Source organism: Amblyomma mixtum, chromosome 1 (genome assembly GCF_055824585.1).
Source record: "Amblyomma mixtum isolate Tamu chromosome 1, ASM5582458v1, whole genome shotgun sequence".
Classification (NCBI taxonomy): Eukaryota; Metazoa; Arthropoda; class Arachnida; order Ixodida; family Ixodidae; genus Amblyomma; species Amblyomma mixtum.
This window is the reverse complement of record NC_143012.1, coordinates 17,078,537-17,095,188: the sequence shown is the minus strand read 5'-3', so window position 1 is coordinate 17,095,188 and position 16,652 is coordinate 17,078,537. Positions and strand designations below refer to the sequence as shown.

General features: G+C 45.8%; 1 protein-coding gene across 2 annotated transcripts; it reads right to left on the bottom strand.

Annotated features, from left to right (window-relative positions):
* Positions 1 to 3,553: 3,553 nt before the first annotated feature.
* Positions 3,554 to 10,777, bottom strand: LOC149365583 (uncharacterized). Of its 2 annotated transcripts, none has more exons than XM_089544428.1 (4): positions 10,502 to 10,777; positions 8,948 to 9,078; positions 7,285 to 7,418; positions 3,554 to 5,426 (listed from the first exon to the last, which is right to left on the bottom strand). In XM_089544428.1, the coding sequence occupies exons 2-4, from the start codon at positions 9,039 to 9,041 to the stop codon at positions 5,127 to 5,129; spliced, it is 528 nt and encodes a 175-aa protein (XP_089400554.1). In that variant the 5' UTR covers positions 9,042 to 9,078; positions 10,502 to 10,777; the 3' UTR covers positions 3,554 to 5,126. The 2 variants fall into 2 exon arrangements, with proteins under 2 accessions (XP_089400554.1, XP_089400547.1); XM_089544421.1 differs by having other exon boundaries at positions 10,498 to 10,774.
* Positions 10,778 to 16,652: the final 5,875 nt, after the last annotated feature.

The window sequence follows — 16,652 nt, the reverse complement described above, 5'->3', positions numbered from 1 at the left end:
CGTCAATGCGTGTTGCTCATCATTGCTTGCACCGGGGCCTCCGCGACTGGCACAAGAAATCTGGTGGGGTAAATAAGGGTCGTTACGGTATCTTCGTATGTGCGTTAAACGCATTTCATACACTAACAAAAGCTCGAGTGTTGCTAAACTCTTGTATTCAGTAGTGCGAGCTGCAGAACTGACCGATTGCAATCCCACTTACCATTCTTGCTGCCGCAGATGAAGCTTTGGGAAGGCTCCGTCCAAGCAAGCCGAGTTCACACCTCGAAGAAGCGAGGCCGACAACACAACACTTCGATGTCAAGCTGGCAGCGGTGGCACTTTGACAGGAGTTCTTTCTTACACGATTAAAGAGGAGATCTGCCATGTTTAGCGATAAACAGGCGAACAGCTGGCACGAACACGATGTTTTCACGCTCCGGTGGTGGATAGTCCCTTTGAATTTCTGTCGGGTTATAACTTGGCGGCAATTCTACGGCCTCAGTTAACACAGTGTTTCAGCTGATGTCGCAGTTCGACGAGGGAAGCAGGAAGGGTCTCATTAGTTCATTCAAACAAGGTCGGTTTCGTCACGAATAATTATAATTGCACCCGAGAACCAAGTAAAGGGCGACGCCATGCTTGTCCTGCCTCGCTACTGCCCGGTAGGCTTAGGCCAGTTCTCACCAATTCTCGCCCGCCGTGCCGGAAAGAAGCGGGTGGCCTTATCTTAGCAATCTTAGTTCGCCCGTTTCCAACTGAAGCCACAGCAACACTTTTTTTTGCGACAGATCGCACTGTTTTTTTTTTAGGTTTTAGGCTCCCGCGCTATCACGCTCGAGCGCTAGACTTTTTTCAGGCTGGCGCATGCAAGTGCCACGTCACCTATTCATTCCGATAGGAGAGATGGCAACGGAGCATGGTTTTCTAAAACCAAAAAAGCGTTCACCTCACCGGCTGTCTTGGAACGTCACCATCATATTACGAGAGTAGAAGCAGTGAAAGAAAGCACGTTGCCGATATCTGTTTCGTCCCAGATAATGAGGAAGGCCGTAGTGGAAGGTTACGGATTTCGACCAACTGTGGCCCATTACCATGAACTGGCGTCGCACACTACACAGGCCTCTAGCATTTCGCCTCCATCTAAAGGTGACGGCTGTCGCCAGGATAGAACCCGCGCCTTTCGATTCAGCAGCCGAGCACCATAACCACTGAGCCACCGCGGCGGCTTAATGGCTAGGCTTTGAGATGAGTAACAACTTAAGCCACAGAAATAACAATCATCCTGTCTCTATGCCGAGCATCTTTTAAACAGTTGCTCGCGGAAATTTTTAGTGCATTTGTGGCACAGCACTTGACGATGTGAGTACTTGCCAGCTTTGAATTCGCTGACACAGCTGGTAGAAGTCCTTTTCTGCACGAGGTTGACAACCTTACTGAATGCGATCCTTAAAAACTTGAGATTAAGTTTTAAAAACTAACTGGAATTTTTGTCAATAATGCGTGAATTTAAGCCTATACCGGGCTTAGGCTCTGTTTGAAGATGTTCAGCTCGTTTCAAAATTCCGTAGAACTCCGCATTGCCATTGTCAGTGGTGATCGAAAATCGTCAACATGTGTAAAAATGCTTACCACGTTTGTTGCAACAATAATTTTTTCCGGGTTCCCGTCACGTTTGCACAAAACAGGTCTATAAGTACACATGAAATAGTGGATCCAATACCAATTCACATTTTTGCAGGTAAGCATTTTTGACCAAAGTAGCGAAAGTTGAGCTCTATATAGTTCACGCAATTCTAAAAACCCGCGAACACTCACTCAAGAACTGTTACGAAAACTGTCTATAGCCCTTCTGACACACAGAAGCAATTTATCTTTTTGTAATGAACGTGAAAAGGTTAAAAGGTATTTATTATTGACTGAAAAAACACCATATTTGCGTTTCTATTCTGGCACATATAGTCAACAACCTGTGCGGAATTTTAACGTTTTTTTTTTTTTTGCTCATACGAAGGTGCAACACGAAACGGACACGAGGAAGGTGAAGACGATGACACGCCAGTATGTTGCGTCTTCGTATGCCCGAAAACTATGTTGCTACTAGCCCAGCAACATGTTATAATTTAAGAACATATTAGCCATCAATTTCAAGCCGTGTTTATTTCTCTTCTAAAAAAAAACCTTAACATTTCCACTCCTGCATCCTTTTTTTTAGATTATGAGACATAGCGGCAATCGTTCTTTATGGATTGCAGACGAAAAGATAAAGACTCAGCAATTTTTACGGCTTTTCTTATATATTCGTGGCGCGCCTGTTTAATTTTAGACATTTGCACAATTTTTTCTCTAGTGTCCTAGCTTTGTTTTAAGGGCTTTTTGTTCCTATCTATCAAGTAAATGCTCGTGTTACTGTGGTCTTTCATGCCCCGTCTTGGTTTCACGCAGTTTAGCTCTCAAATACATGGACATTCGTCATACTCACAAGGCGTCATCATCAGTGGTTGACTGAAAATCATGATAATTATTAAACTTTATTACATAATCACTACAAGCATGACGCACAAATAAAACTCGACAAAAACAAGCACTTAAGTTCTATGCGTCGCAAGACGGCGCTGCAGAGGTAAACATAAGTGTAAAAGCTGATTTGTGTTTTCATGGAGCCCCTACTCCAGTATTTGTCAATGACATATGTCGGTGTGTGTGTTCAAGACAAGACTTACACGTGCATCTACTCACTGCAATGCGAGTGCCAGCCAGCCAGCCAGCCAGCCAGCGTGTGTGTGTGTGTGTGTGTGTGTGTGTGTGTGTGTGTGTGTGTGTGTGTGTGTGTGTGTGTGTGTGTGTGTGTGTGTGTGTGCGCGCGTGTGCGTGTGTGCGTGTGTGTGTGTGTGTGTGTGTGTGTGTGTGTGTGTGTGTGTGTGTGTGTGTGTGTGTGTGTGTGTGTGTGTGTGTGTGTGTGTGTGTGTGTGTGTGTGTGTGTGTGTGTGTGTGTGGACATCACTCATGAAACTCATTGTACCATGCCATCATCAACCTTGATTCGCACTTTCCCTTTCCTCCCCTTCTCTTTCCCGTGTGGAGTAGCAGGCCAGAGCCATGTTATCACCGGCCGACCTCTCCACTTTTTCCTGTCATTAAAAATCCTTTCTCTCTCTGGCTCAACACAGAAAAAGAAAAAAACTCAAGCAAAGACGTAGATAATTAAGGCTTTTAACAAAAGCATACGTGTAAACGGGTAGCAATGATTCTTGCTGAGAAATCATATCCGCCACCTGCACAGCGCAAAGTGGGTAGTTACTGGATGCGAATATGCTGATCGTACAAAGCTTCATATGTTCACCTAAGTAACACGCAAACATGTTTTTTTAACAGCCTGGAACGAGTACAATCTGTAGAGCATGAGTTGAAGCTTCATAACAGCAGACCCCTAAAGCGTATGATTATGTTTAAAGGTGCACGTAGGAAACTGCTCCCCGAATGATTTTAAAACTAAAATGTCAATCCGGATTCCAAGGTTGTACTTAACATTGTTCCAGGCATCAGAGTACAAAAACAAGTACTATTGAAAAACTGCGAAGAAAACAGCCAGATTTTATTAGCAGCAGCACTCTTATAATGGGGCACAGTGAATGGTTATGGGCAAAGCTTAACTTTTCTTTGAATATGGTGAAAATCATCTTTCCGAGCTTTGCACTCTCAAACTGCACAAAAGGAAACGATGTTTGACAGCGCCTGGGAATATAATACACCGAATTTTTTGAAGTACACACTCTTTCTGTGCCGGGCACACTGGCAGTGTAAAAGGGCAAATTTGTACAAAATTGGCACCAGCATCACCCTGTCACAGTTCATTTGACATCTTACATATGCACTGAAGGTGTTCGGAGATATGCGCTTGTGCATATTTTTTTTTTTCAGAACTACACCTTCATCTGCGGTTTTTGGCACCACTGGCGAGGGTAACAGAAAACGCGCCGACGTCAAAACATCGTCGTAGCATGCATCCATGATCATGTTGTACAGGCAAGTACCAATCGAATGTGCATGCATCTATCAACGCATCTTCGCAAATTCAAAATGAAAAAGTTTGGAATTCTTCTCGTGTCATCAAATTTCCGTGCTCGTATTTCACACCTCCTTTCATAGGCTTTTTTTTTTTTCTGCACTGATGCTTTCAAATGGACGTGTCTTCCTTAAATCATTGACGCGTTAACAGGAACTTCCTTAAGATACACTTAACGCCATTTTAAATGGGAACACTTTTACCATCGAGATATCGGCCTTTCTTATTTATCAAGCATATCGCTCGAAAACCCAGCTCCAATATCAGCCATTGCCTTCCCAAGCTTCCAAAAAGCATGAAGTACTGTTATCGGGTTCGTATATAAACCAGCATTATTTTCGCTAAGAAACAACGTTCAGCGGGGCTACCCGTAAATTACAATGGTGTCGTTGCGCGAAGTGGCCATATGCTGTGTTCTATCCTAGCGTCTGAACCAGAAATTGGAGTATACTTTTTCGTTAATTGCAAGAACAGGAAATGTCTCCTGTTAGAGTTTGTTTTGTATATATTTCGAATCAGCAGCACGACTATAAATGCAGGCATGGTCACCCTACTTCTTCGAGCCACATGGTATCTCACTCAACCGTGTTTACGGACCCTTAAGACACCACTGAAGTTCTAAATCTTCGTACAATGAGGAGAACCATCGTCATTATCTTCAAAGACCTTTGAAAAGCAAAACTATACGTGGCCCGATTACTTCTGACCGAGACTGTAGATTTCTTAAACGTTCCTTTTAATTCGCGTTATCAGATAGTGCGGTTCGAGAAACGAACAACCCGTTCTTAGGGCGAAATTCTGCTCACCTTAGCAATGAATACCAACATGTGAGTGAACGTAGCAATACATGCAATAATTTCTTCGATGTTTTCAAATAATACTGAAACTGGGAGGCACTACTATGAGAGAGAAGTTTTCAGTGAGCAAGAAGTTCTGCAGTGGCACCACAGAATCAAATAAGAAACTCTCCGTGGTACTGCAGAATCAAACGAGAATCTCCTCCCCCCTCCCCTTCCCATTTTTTTTTTTTCATTTTTGGCTTCTACAGACGTGCTAGCAGGGCTTGCTCATTTCACTGCCTCTATGTATTGCTGACTGTAACGATGTCGATGGCATCGTCGATGTCAAAAGCATCGTCGATGTCAAAAACATCGTCGATGTAGACGGCTTCAGCGGGGATCTCAATGATGATCGATATCGGGTGGCGCTCCGTTAAGTAAAGCCCTTCCTGGTCTCTGTCGTGGCTCTCTTGCGGATTCAGTGCGGAAGACGGTACGAGAAAGACGGCTTCTTCTACGTAGTCACCAGTCCCTGCACGGGACACCGCCGGAAGTTGAGGGTGAACTGGTGATACCGGAATGCCGGTCTCGGGGTCTTCGCGCTAAATGACAATGAATGAAAGATAACGTTATTACAATGGGTCGGACGGCAAAAAGTTGGTAGGCGATACTAATTCCTACAGTTGACTCATTCGGCAACTGTAGACTGTACAACCGCGGGGCCGAAAACCTGATTAATTTACAATGTACATTCGCAAGCACTTCACGGACTGGCCTAAAAGGGAAATACGCACCAAAGAGAAAACACAAATTAGTATAATGGGGCTAATTTGATTCATTCTTTCCAGATGCAATAGTCCGATGGAATGCCCTGCCTGATAATATTGCTTCTTGCACAGATCGAGCAATTTTCCGCACTGAATTAGCGAATCACCTGTGTCTTACGTGATGTATTCGGCTTCATCAAATAATCTGATCCTGTGTTACTGTCTCCTTTAATGGTTTTTTTTTGCTCTGTTTCGTTTCATTGCTTTTTTGTTTTTGTTTTTGTTGAGCTGGTACCATATGTTGTTATACACTGTTCTTGCCCCCGCCTTATGTAATGCCCACGGGCCCTTAAGGCCTCAATAAATGAAATGAAATGAAATGAAACGAACTTGAATAATAGTGCAGAAAAAATACCCAAACCACATGTTACTGCGTACTGGAGCATATATCACAGCAACAACGCCATCTATCGAAGGCTGTGTAAGCTCTCCCCTCTTCGTATGCCATAAGCTGTGAACTATTCTCCCATATCACATCATCTCTCGCGTAGAAGGTGTTTAGGAGGTTTAGACTGCGTGTCTGAGTACGAGCGCGTGTCCATTCGTTACCTAACACGCACGCCAACTGCGCCGTGAGCGACACGAACGCCATCCCCCGGGCGTTCGCGTCCCTCGGGCATACTCTTACCATATGCGCGCGTCTGCGGTGTCCTTCGCTAGCGGTCGTTATCCCATAAACAGCTCCCGCAGTGAAAGCGTGTATGGCAGCTTCTTGTACGGCGCTGCAGTATTTGCCCCAAGTGTAAAAACCACACAACGCATACTTTATGTAAAAAAAAAACGCCGTAACGTTAACGACAATAACTGGATTCGAACTGACGTCTTCCGCGCCTAAAACGTAATGCTAATCCGCTACTTTATAGCGCTTCTTTTTTCGTCCTCACTAACAAAATAAAAATCAAAACATACACTGATCGAATCGTAACAGTGACCCGGTTTACGGGTAACTCAGTATAACTAGAAGTGCTTCAAGCTTGTCACACTCTCAAGTACACGTATCACTTAGGTGAACGTGGCTATACCACTATTATTAGGCGCACGGATTCAATAAAAAGTATGCTGATGTTGGTGTGAGAGATACTCCACAGGGCCGATGCTCACGTTTTCATCTGTCAGCGTTGTTAGCCGCTATGTTTAAATGGCTGCTGCCCACCGCTGGGTAGCACTGCGACTGCCCGCTGCATCAGCCTCATTTGGCAAGTAGGCTTACCTGACTATTTCTGTCCAAGTACAATACCCTAATCTGGGTTGGTCACTGCTCGTTTCTCAAGCCAATTATTCAAGTAGCCGTAAGTCCCTTGCTAGCCAATGGGGGAAATCTCGGTGCGCTATTTCGTTTTTAATTCCGATAGTCACGAAACACTGTGCTTTCGAGGAAGGGATTGAGCTGCCGATCTCACGTCAGTGCAGAAAGTTTTGGTTCGTTCCGTATCAGTAGAATAAGGTGAAATAAAGGAAACTTTTCTTGTCCACATCAACTACCCCAATGGTCATCAAAACTCCCGTGGACGTTCCATGGACGTCCAAGACGTCCACAGGACATCCACTGGAGTTTTAGTGCCTACTGGGACGACGCCCACGCTTCCTCCTTCTCGTCGAGCACAATGCAGTATAGTAATGAGTAGCCACTTACCGCCGCTCTCTCTTCTATATAACGATAGTACCACCACTGGGCCAGGTCTTCTATTGCGACTACGAGGCCGAAGATTATGATCGCCACGATGAGACCGTTAGGCACAGGAGGCGCGAAGTCATCAGCGGGGGAATCTGCGTTTGAGGCATACAAACATTTTCACTCTCTAGTTTAATGCAGCAACCGATGTGTATTTTTGCCAAAGCGAAGCAGTCGAGCGCTCAAGATGCACTCAAGGGAGAGGTTGCTGTATTTATGCTATTGAAATGGCGTAAGAAAGTTCGCGTAGAGAAGAGATTATATTCCGCAAGCAGCATAGTTCTCTATGCGAGAAGGGCATGGCAAATTAATTTATGCACGTACGTATAAACAAGGCGAGGGCAAGGTCGGTGATAGACTTCGATCATCCCTATCTGAGTCATCTCTCTATTTTTCGCCATATCTTCACTACATCACTATCTGAAAATTCATGGCGTATTAGGGCAACACGCAAAAACATGGCTGCCATATCTCACTGCGGCAGCTTAAAGGGCTTCTGAAAGGGGCTCTCCATAAAGGTGCGGCATTCCTGGGATGTTATAAACGCCGCTTCACAAATATCCTCCAGCAAGAATTTTTTCAGTGCGTTTTGTAGAAGGTGAGTTATCTGCAGTCCAAAGTATAATTTCAGAGTCTTCGCGCCTTTCCCTTTCTGTTGTCGCTTTTACATGCTCCTCCGCCGGCTACCGACGCGCGCGGAAATTCCCCGGGGGTGGAACCTTGAGTCCCGCCCGAGCTGTTGATTGGCCGCGGCTACGGTAGCTGCGTGACGCCTGAAAGAATCGAACCAATAACCATCTCTGCACATAACTGCGCAGCAGCGCTCGACGGAGGATGGCGCGAGCATGAAAAAGTCGCCGGAAAGGACTCCCAAACTTTCGCGCACGACTGTGGGTTGTCTGCTGCGTGTGGAAGTGCATTATTTGGCTCAGATGTTCATGATCAGAAAACGTAGTGATTGAGCGAGTTTATAGACTCTCCTCAGAAGGTGTTTAATGGCACCCTTAAGTAAATGAGAGCACTAACATTCAAGGCTTCTTCCACATCATAATTTACTTCGAACGGGATTGAACGCAAAATATCCATTGGTGCAAAATGCGTCCAAGTGGTGCATTTAATTTTATTAGCAAAAACTCTGTTAGAGAGGAAGCAAACTTATTTAAAGAACCACTCCCCAGGGGGCCTCCCGTTAGGTGTAAATAGTGGCCGGTGAGGGAAGGATGTGCTGATGCAGGGTTATGAGTGTAAAACATCCCGATAATGTGGGTGCCTCCTTTTTGAACAAGACAGTTAGAAAGTGACCGACCTGCTGGTTACTTTAGTCATAGCTCAAGCCTCAAAGTGATATTAATGGCAAAGAGTTTCACGTAAAATCGTTGCAAGTCAGACGGAGAGTATCGCTAAACCCTCTCACTGAATCAATTTGCCGAATAAAGGCACTGCCAATTCACAAAATAAAAAATTAAAATAATAGGTTTTCAAATTCGGTTTGCAGTAAATTTGCGTGAGGTCGCAGTATTGGCAAAGGAACGTTCATCGATGACTCAACGGCAATCCGCACATGAGTTTGAAGAATAAAGTGTTCGTTGTCTGCGGATGCTGGGACAACGAGAGAGAAACTTACACTTCTCGTGGAAATATGAATCCTGAGCCTGAGACAGAGCCAAGAGGAGAATGAAGCAGATGCATATGGCGATGTTTTGAATGGAGGGATCCATGCCACTTCCCAGGTAGAGATGCAGGCTTTAGGCAACTCTGAAAATTGCAAATACCCGTATCAGAACAGAACGCAGTATTGAGCCAAATTCTTTGCGGACTCATATATATGCAACATTGAAATAGGTCAATCTATGCTTTTTACGCACGTGTGAAAGACATTCTGAGAAAAAAGATAGCGAAAGGGCACCTTACTCATAACGACCAAAAGCTTCTAGCTATATTTACCGGTCAGCTTACGATTAAAAAAATGACAGATGGTTACTATAGCCAGCAATACGAAATTCGGGCGCACCTGCCACCGCTTTCAGGTGGCGTGTTAAGCTGCTAGCCACCCTCTAAGATCTTCTCATGGCAGCCACTTTACGGTTATCCATTCCTCGGCTCTCGCCGTGGTAGGAGGCGTTCCGCTCTGCTACTACCTTCCACGGTTGTCAGGTGGCGTGTTACGCCGCCAACGACGACGACTATGACGTGGAATCCTTCGAACGGGCGCCTAAGAGCTGCGCTCCAAAACAGTTACTGGCAGCCTCAATAGACACCTTTAGCATACCGTGTACCGTGTTACTGGTACCGGTACCGGAGTACCGGGATCCCACCCGCCGCCAATGCGCATGCGCAAATTGCCTTGACGGCGGTAGGTGGCGCCACACACCCGACAGCTGTGCTCGCGCCCGCTGCGTCGATCAGTGCGTACTCACCACCGGTGGGCGGGCTGCTGGTACTCCGATAACGGTAGCGGTAACACAGTACACGGTATGCTAAAGGTGCCTAATGGCGATGGTTCTGCAACTCCCAATGATTGCATCAACACGTAACATTCCTTTGAGCTGCTACATTGCCTTCTGCTCGAAATGTGCCCTGCGACATCCTGCTTACGAAGTGGGCATCATTGGTGCCCTGGCCTAATGTGCCTTGAAGGCAACGGCCTGAAGTCCAGTAAATTAAAGGAGACCCACAGACATCCGCTCGTGGGTATCGACCTTAAAGACGGCCGAGCATGACATCGCAAAATATCGTATACGTGATTATTACCCATCGGAGAGTACAAAAGAGTCATGTAGATTCGCCGAAACGTTGAAACAGTTAAGGTCCCAAAATAAACCTTGCAAAAAGCGCGGTAAACTCCAAAGCCTGTGTTGAAACGCAGGACTCAATCTAGGCATCCAGCCCTTTCTTACTCGAGCTGCTAACGGGAGTCATTCCGAATCGCAAATGCACTCCTCGGAACATGAGGACTTTCATCTGACCGATACTAGAGAACATAAGCAGTACATCAGTGCAACCTTTAGGAGCATCAACGACCTGTGCACATCCCGTCAACATGGGCATTACGGACACACGTGCTCTAGGATCACTAGTTCGGCATTTTTGCTTGTGAGCGATCTCCCACTTCTCAGCTGCAAATAACACGGTATACTGGTATCATCATTTAAAAACATCAGTCGCCTTACTCACATACTCAGCAGGGTGACGTCTGCGTCTCTTCACGCCTTTATCACAGCGTCAATTTAGTACCAGCGCCGAGTCCGACCCCCGGAGACGGTTTCTTGCGCAACGGTAGTGTAATAATTCCTGCAGGCCCCGCAAGGTGGCTACACGCGAATGCTGATGCATAGACCGGATGCAGCTTCTCTCCTGCCACCCTTGTTGTCGCGCCTGCGCAGTGTGCTGCTGCCCGTCCTGCTCGCAATATGAGCACATGTCTCCTTGTGCCGCCCGACGCAGCTTTTGCGAAGCCGCAGTCGGCACGTGGAGACAGCGTGGTGTTGGCAACCGTAGACGGTGGGACACGGGGAGGAGGATGTGGAGGTCACCGGGGAGGAAAGGTGCAGTTGCTGTTCGTCTCTGCGACAGGACGCCACAACCACGCCGTGAGAATAGGAACGAAGGTGGTGTAAGAAAGAGAAAAAAAAATGTAGAGGTATAGGGGACGTTTGGTCTTGGATGTCTGTGGGTGCTTTCTCTGTGCTGTCTTCCTCTCCGTCCGGTGGGAGAGGAGGGCGCGGAGGAAGTATGGTATCAGGTGCACGACTGGGCGCCGACGCAAGCAGACGCGGCGACTCTTTCAGCCTATCTGAGACACCGGCGATAGACGGCGCTCCGATCGCGATCATTTTGCACGGCCGCAGATTTATTCAAATGACAGCCGTACACGCCGCGCTCAGAAGCGTTGAACAACTGCAGGAAGGGGCACAGTTGGGCGAGTTGGTTGTGGCCACATTGAGGCGCTTAAAACAACGCACAGGACAAAAGACTAGGTGAAGGAAGGCATATGGAAGGTTTTGTTAAGCTTCAAGACAAATACAGGTTAACCTTAAGGCACAAGTGGACGGGAAGTTGTAAAAACATGCAAAGAGGAGAATTGTCCTTACATCGAAAAAACTTGGCCCGAACGAAGAGAAGAGAAATACACTCAAGCGCTAAGCTATATTTCGTCTTATGCTTTCGCTATTTTTAATATATGGGTGTCCCAGCTAACTTGGACCAAGGTTTATAAAAAAAACTAAGCATTCTTCAGAATTGAAATCGCGTGGATGTTGTTTAGGTTTATCTAAAGTTACAGCACCATTTTTTTGCTCTTTCTATTTGAATAATTAGTCGAGATAAATAAATTAACTTTTTAAATATAGCTTCAAACGTTCCGGCATCAATAGGAAAGTTGTGGGGTTCCACAAATATCGTCCAACCCAGGCACTTCCAACGAGATAGACTTAGCTTGGCCATTATTATTCGGGAAAAACGAAAGCCCGCTAAGTTTAAAAAATAGCACGTGACACGCGCGCTCCGTGCGCCCGGATGCGCCGTGATTACAGCGCTCTCACCCGTGCTTTGTAAGAAACATCACCCGCTTCGGGCCTTTCGTTCTGCCCAAGACGGCTTCGCAATGTGCTTGGTTCCAAGATAAGCGCCAGTGGGTACGGGCGCGAGTTGAAAGCGCGGCTCCCGTTTCTGCGGCAATAACTGCACACTCACGTTAGCAGAATGCATGCGGAGGAACGATGACAATCTCATGAGTTTGAATTTGGGAGCAAGATCCCAACAAGCAAAGACACATATAACAAGCCTGATAACGTCGTCTGAATTACGCTGAAAAACAGGAGCCGCGCTTTCTTTCCATTGGCGCCCGTACCCACCGGCGCTTATATTGGAACCAAGCACATCGCGAACCCTGTCTTGGACAGCACGAAAGGCCCGAAGCGGGTGATGGTTTCTTACAAAGTACGGATGAGAGCGCTGTAATCGCGCCGCATCCTGGCGCACGGAGCGCGCTGTCACGTGGTATTTTTTAAACTCCGCGGGCTTTTGTTTTTCCCGAATAAAAACGCCCACGCTAAGTCTATCTCGTTGGAAGTGCCTGGGTTGGACGTTATTTGTGGAGCTCCACAACTTTCCTATTGACGCCTGAACGTTTCAAGCTATATTTAAAAAGTTAATTTATTTATCTCGACTAATTATTCAAATAGGATTAGCGAAAAAATGGTACTGTAACTTTAGATAAACCTTAACAACATCCACGCGATTTGAGTTCTGAAGAACGCTTAGTTTTTTTATAAATCTTGGTCCAAGTTAGCTGGGACACGCTGTATACATGCGCTCTTACGAGTGGATGAAATTGCTAAAAGATAGGAAGGAGAATGTTAATAGGACATCAAAGCAGCGGCAACTGTCTCACTTCTAAGAGACGAAGACGTCAAAACGTTGCCTAGCGGACTGAGGCTCGCCTTTCGGCGGTTGTTCATTTTATTGTCCGTCGATAGTTACTTTATTTACCTGCGTATTAATTTTTAGACCCCCCCCCCCCCCCTTGTTGCTTTGCCTGTAAGTCTTGATCACGCTTTGCAATTCGTCCCCTGAGTTATTTAGCACGGCCATGTCATCAGCAAATCGCGGATTACTAAAGTATTCTGCATTAAATATTATCCCGAAATTTTCCAGGTCGAGATCTCCGAACACTTCCTACAAACACGCACTGAATAGTACTGAAGAAGCCGTGGCTCCATGCCTGACACTTTTCTCGATTGGGATTTCATTACTTTCACAGCGGAAGACTGTAGCTATGCAACCACTGTAGATAATTTTCAACGCTGTTACAAATGTCACTTCCATTCCCTGTCTCCGTGATGCTTGCATGACTCATGAGATTTCGACTAAGTGCTTTCATGTTCAACATTCTTGGACAAAAATTTTGTATATAGTAAAATTTTAAAGTACTGTTATGGAAATATTGAAGGTGTGTATTGAAATCTTTCTTTTAAAGTTTTTCCAGCTTTCGCATGGGGCAGTTTAGACTGCCATAGAAAGCCAATGAGGAAAGCTTTTGACGACCGCAAAAACGTTACTAGCAAAAAAAAATACAAGCCTGTCGACGGGAGATCTGCGGATATATTGATTTTTATAGTGAAATCTTACAATTTATATCTGAAAAAAATTGTGTTTACAAGCTCTTTCCTGTTAAAAAATGTTTTGTGCAGAATTCTTAGGTGTGAAATAAAGGTTGGTTATATTCTGCGCATTTATCTATGACCTCCTTGATGGTGTGAGTATGGTCTATTGTCAAATAACCTTTACGAAAGCCAGCCTGGTCATTTGGTTTATTTATAAGTACAAGGTTGCCCTGATTTACCTTCGCAAATAACTTGTGAGTAGCAGACAGTGAGTTGATGGGTCTGTTATTTTTCAAGTCCTTTAAGTTACTTTTCTTAGAGATTAGGATAATGTTAGCGTTCTTCCAAGATTCTGGCATGGTCGATGTTGTGAGGCATTGCGTATACAGGGCGTGCGTGGCCAGCTCTTCTGGCACAATCTGCCCTTGAACATATTTTCAGTAACCTGATCCACACCGGCTGCTTTTCCTTTTTGCGTTGCTTGCAAAGCTTTCATCACTTCCACTTTTGTTATCGGTGGGAGGTCTGATTCCACACTACTGCTGCCTTCGTCATTATATTTCTATTACCCAGCTCAGCTCAGCTCAGCTCAAACGCTACTGCACGTTTGTCGCTCGTAACAACACGCTGAAAGCGCAAGTTACTGTATTCAGAAACAACTTTTTATTGCGTTAGCAGTACTACTGTGGGTTTAGCCTCGTCGCGTAGCCCCGGTCGGTAGGGACGGATGACCTTGAACAGCCGCTGAGCCGAGCAGGTGGCGCGCCGTTGCTTCAGCCGTACTCCGCCGGATGGCAGCGCCGTCTGCGCGCCGCGCCTATAACTGCGCGCTTGCCTTCGCGTGAATGCTTTGCTATGCAGTCCTCTAAGGAGAAGTGGCAGCGACAGGAAGAAGCGAGAAAGCGACAACGTGCATAAGAGATGCCAGAACAGCGTGAAGAACGTCTTGCAAAGCGTCGTGCTAAGGAAGCAGCTCGGCGACAACGTTCTACCTCGCAGAGTGGTTCCACGTCATCGGTCACCGATGAATCTCAACACCTGACTGCCCAGGAACGCCGCATGCTACCAGGCGAAGGCAACGCGCCGAAGAATCGCCAGAAGAACGCGCGCACCACTGCTAACGCAATTTGCCCGGTTTAACCATGGCTAAACCACTGCCAATTTTTTGCGCCGTGCAGTGGAGGATAGGCGGGAAAGGGAAGGAGACGGGCTTTGTCCCAGTGCCAGTTCACTGTTCGGCGCAATAGCTTCCCCCATTTACCTCTCCGCAACCCTGGCCCGAGCAATGAACACCCCCTCGACGGGAACAAAAGCCTGTCTCTTTCTCTTTCCTGTCTAGTCTCTGCAGCATTGCCAGGAAAATTTGTCCCCCAGTATAGAGGAACCAACAAGGGCTCGTAATGCTGGGAAACTTTAGATGGGGACTGCTGTAGTCCTTCCAAATCCTACAGAATTAAACCTAGGTAATGGGCGCAAACCCAGTGATGAGCAGTATGTTTTCTTGCGCTGGTCTTATTCAATGTGACCATGTACGAACGGGCCCAGATCTCTACTTAGGAGGAATGCGGTAGGTTTAACGTTGTCCTGAGGCTGTAGTGAGACAGGTTTCCATGAACAACAGTGATAGGTCGTGATCTCGTTATGCGTTATCAGATCACTCTTAAGTCATCATGATTATGCTAAACTGGCTCTACGATGCTCGTGACTTATCGAGGTGTTGTGGCCATGCTATCTGAAAACTTGCCGCTAATCTTAAAGCGAAGCGTGGTTGAGAGCGACGGTTATTGTGAAACCCCTGATTACCGAGTACGTGCGTCCCTTTCGCTACGACCTAGCTTCCTTGTTTTGAGGGCTCAATTTCGCCGAGACGGACAATTTAGTTTTAGAACAACATCCAAATCTGCTTGTCACCCTTCTCGTCAGCCTAGCGCCCCTTTCGTCTAAAGCACCATACACGTATAAACAGTGCTTTGAAAATACCGACGTATACTTTCGGCTAGCTTCATATTTAAATATATATATATATATACATTATTAAAGATATCTAGGGTTTATTTTCGCCAATTCATTTTCGTAATTCAGCTTTAAGTGATCGCATCCCCCATCCAGTACTATTCTTTTTTCTCCTGAAGCGTTTTTGTGGCTGAGATTCGCATTGTTTCGATGACGAGTACTCACGACATTTTAGTATTCCGACACATGACTCATACGTCCTCCCCAATCGCAAAAACGAGTTTGCTTTCTATTTCCATGCAACCTGATTCAGCCCAAGAAGCATTGTTCGGCAGTACACTACCACGTATCGCGCTTCGTTTGCCTGTCCATCACGTCTCATCGTTCAGTAATTAACAAAAAAAAATCGCGACGCAAAGAACTGCCGTGTTCATCTGCTTCTTCTGAGACCACCGTTCACCAGCAGCAATGGGTAAAACGTCGTCTGACACGGAGCGAGAGCTATAAATATCGAAAAACGAAACAGAAAAAACTAAATTTGCCGTTATTTATTCCATTGTTTCGTCTCGTGTTATCCGCTGTTTATGAAACGGTGACGCAAGGTGCGACTGGAAGTCGAACAGCACGCATGCTGGGGCAATGCTGACTATAAATGAGAGCGGGAACAGAGATAGCGCGATAACGGCAGTCATTATCGAAGGCACAGTAGCGATCATATCCGAGAGGAAAATGAAGCCAATTCTCGCTGCCATCTTCGCCCTGATTCTTCTGCAAACTTCTTTTGCTGGTGAGTAGGGCGCAATAGTTTCTCAAGTGATCGTGACGTTTAAGGAACAGTAACTGCAGGAAGCACTGGACGACATGATGAGGTTTCTTTTAAGCGGGAACTTTAGCTTCAGACAACCTCCGGCTTTGCATCCCAGGTGCACTAAGCACGCGAAGAGGCTCTCATTAGAGGCACTGCGTTGAATTCGATTAAATTTCTTGCACTAGAAGGAAATTCCAGTTAATGCTACAATCACAATTTTTATTCAGTCCACGAAAACATCGCCAGCTTCGCAAAATTTTCAAATTGGAAATTTAACTTCTTAGTACTCAGTTGTTTTACAAGCCGACGTTTTAAAAACTGCAAACATACCGTTTGAAATCTGACGACTAGGAATATTCTACAACTCCTGAGATTACATTCTTTCGAAAGTTATGCGAGTTTTGCTAAAGTGTAATGGAAGATCGCGCAGCGCGGAATAAAACTACGCATCATTTTTATCCACT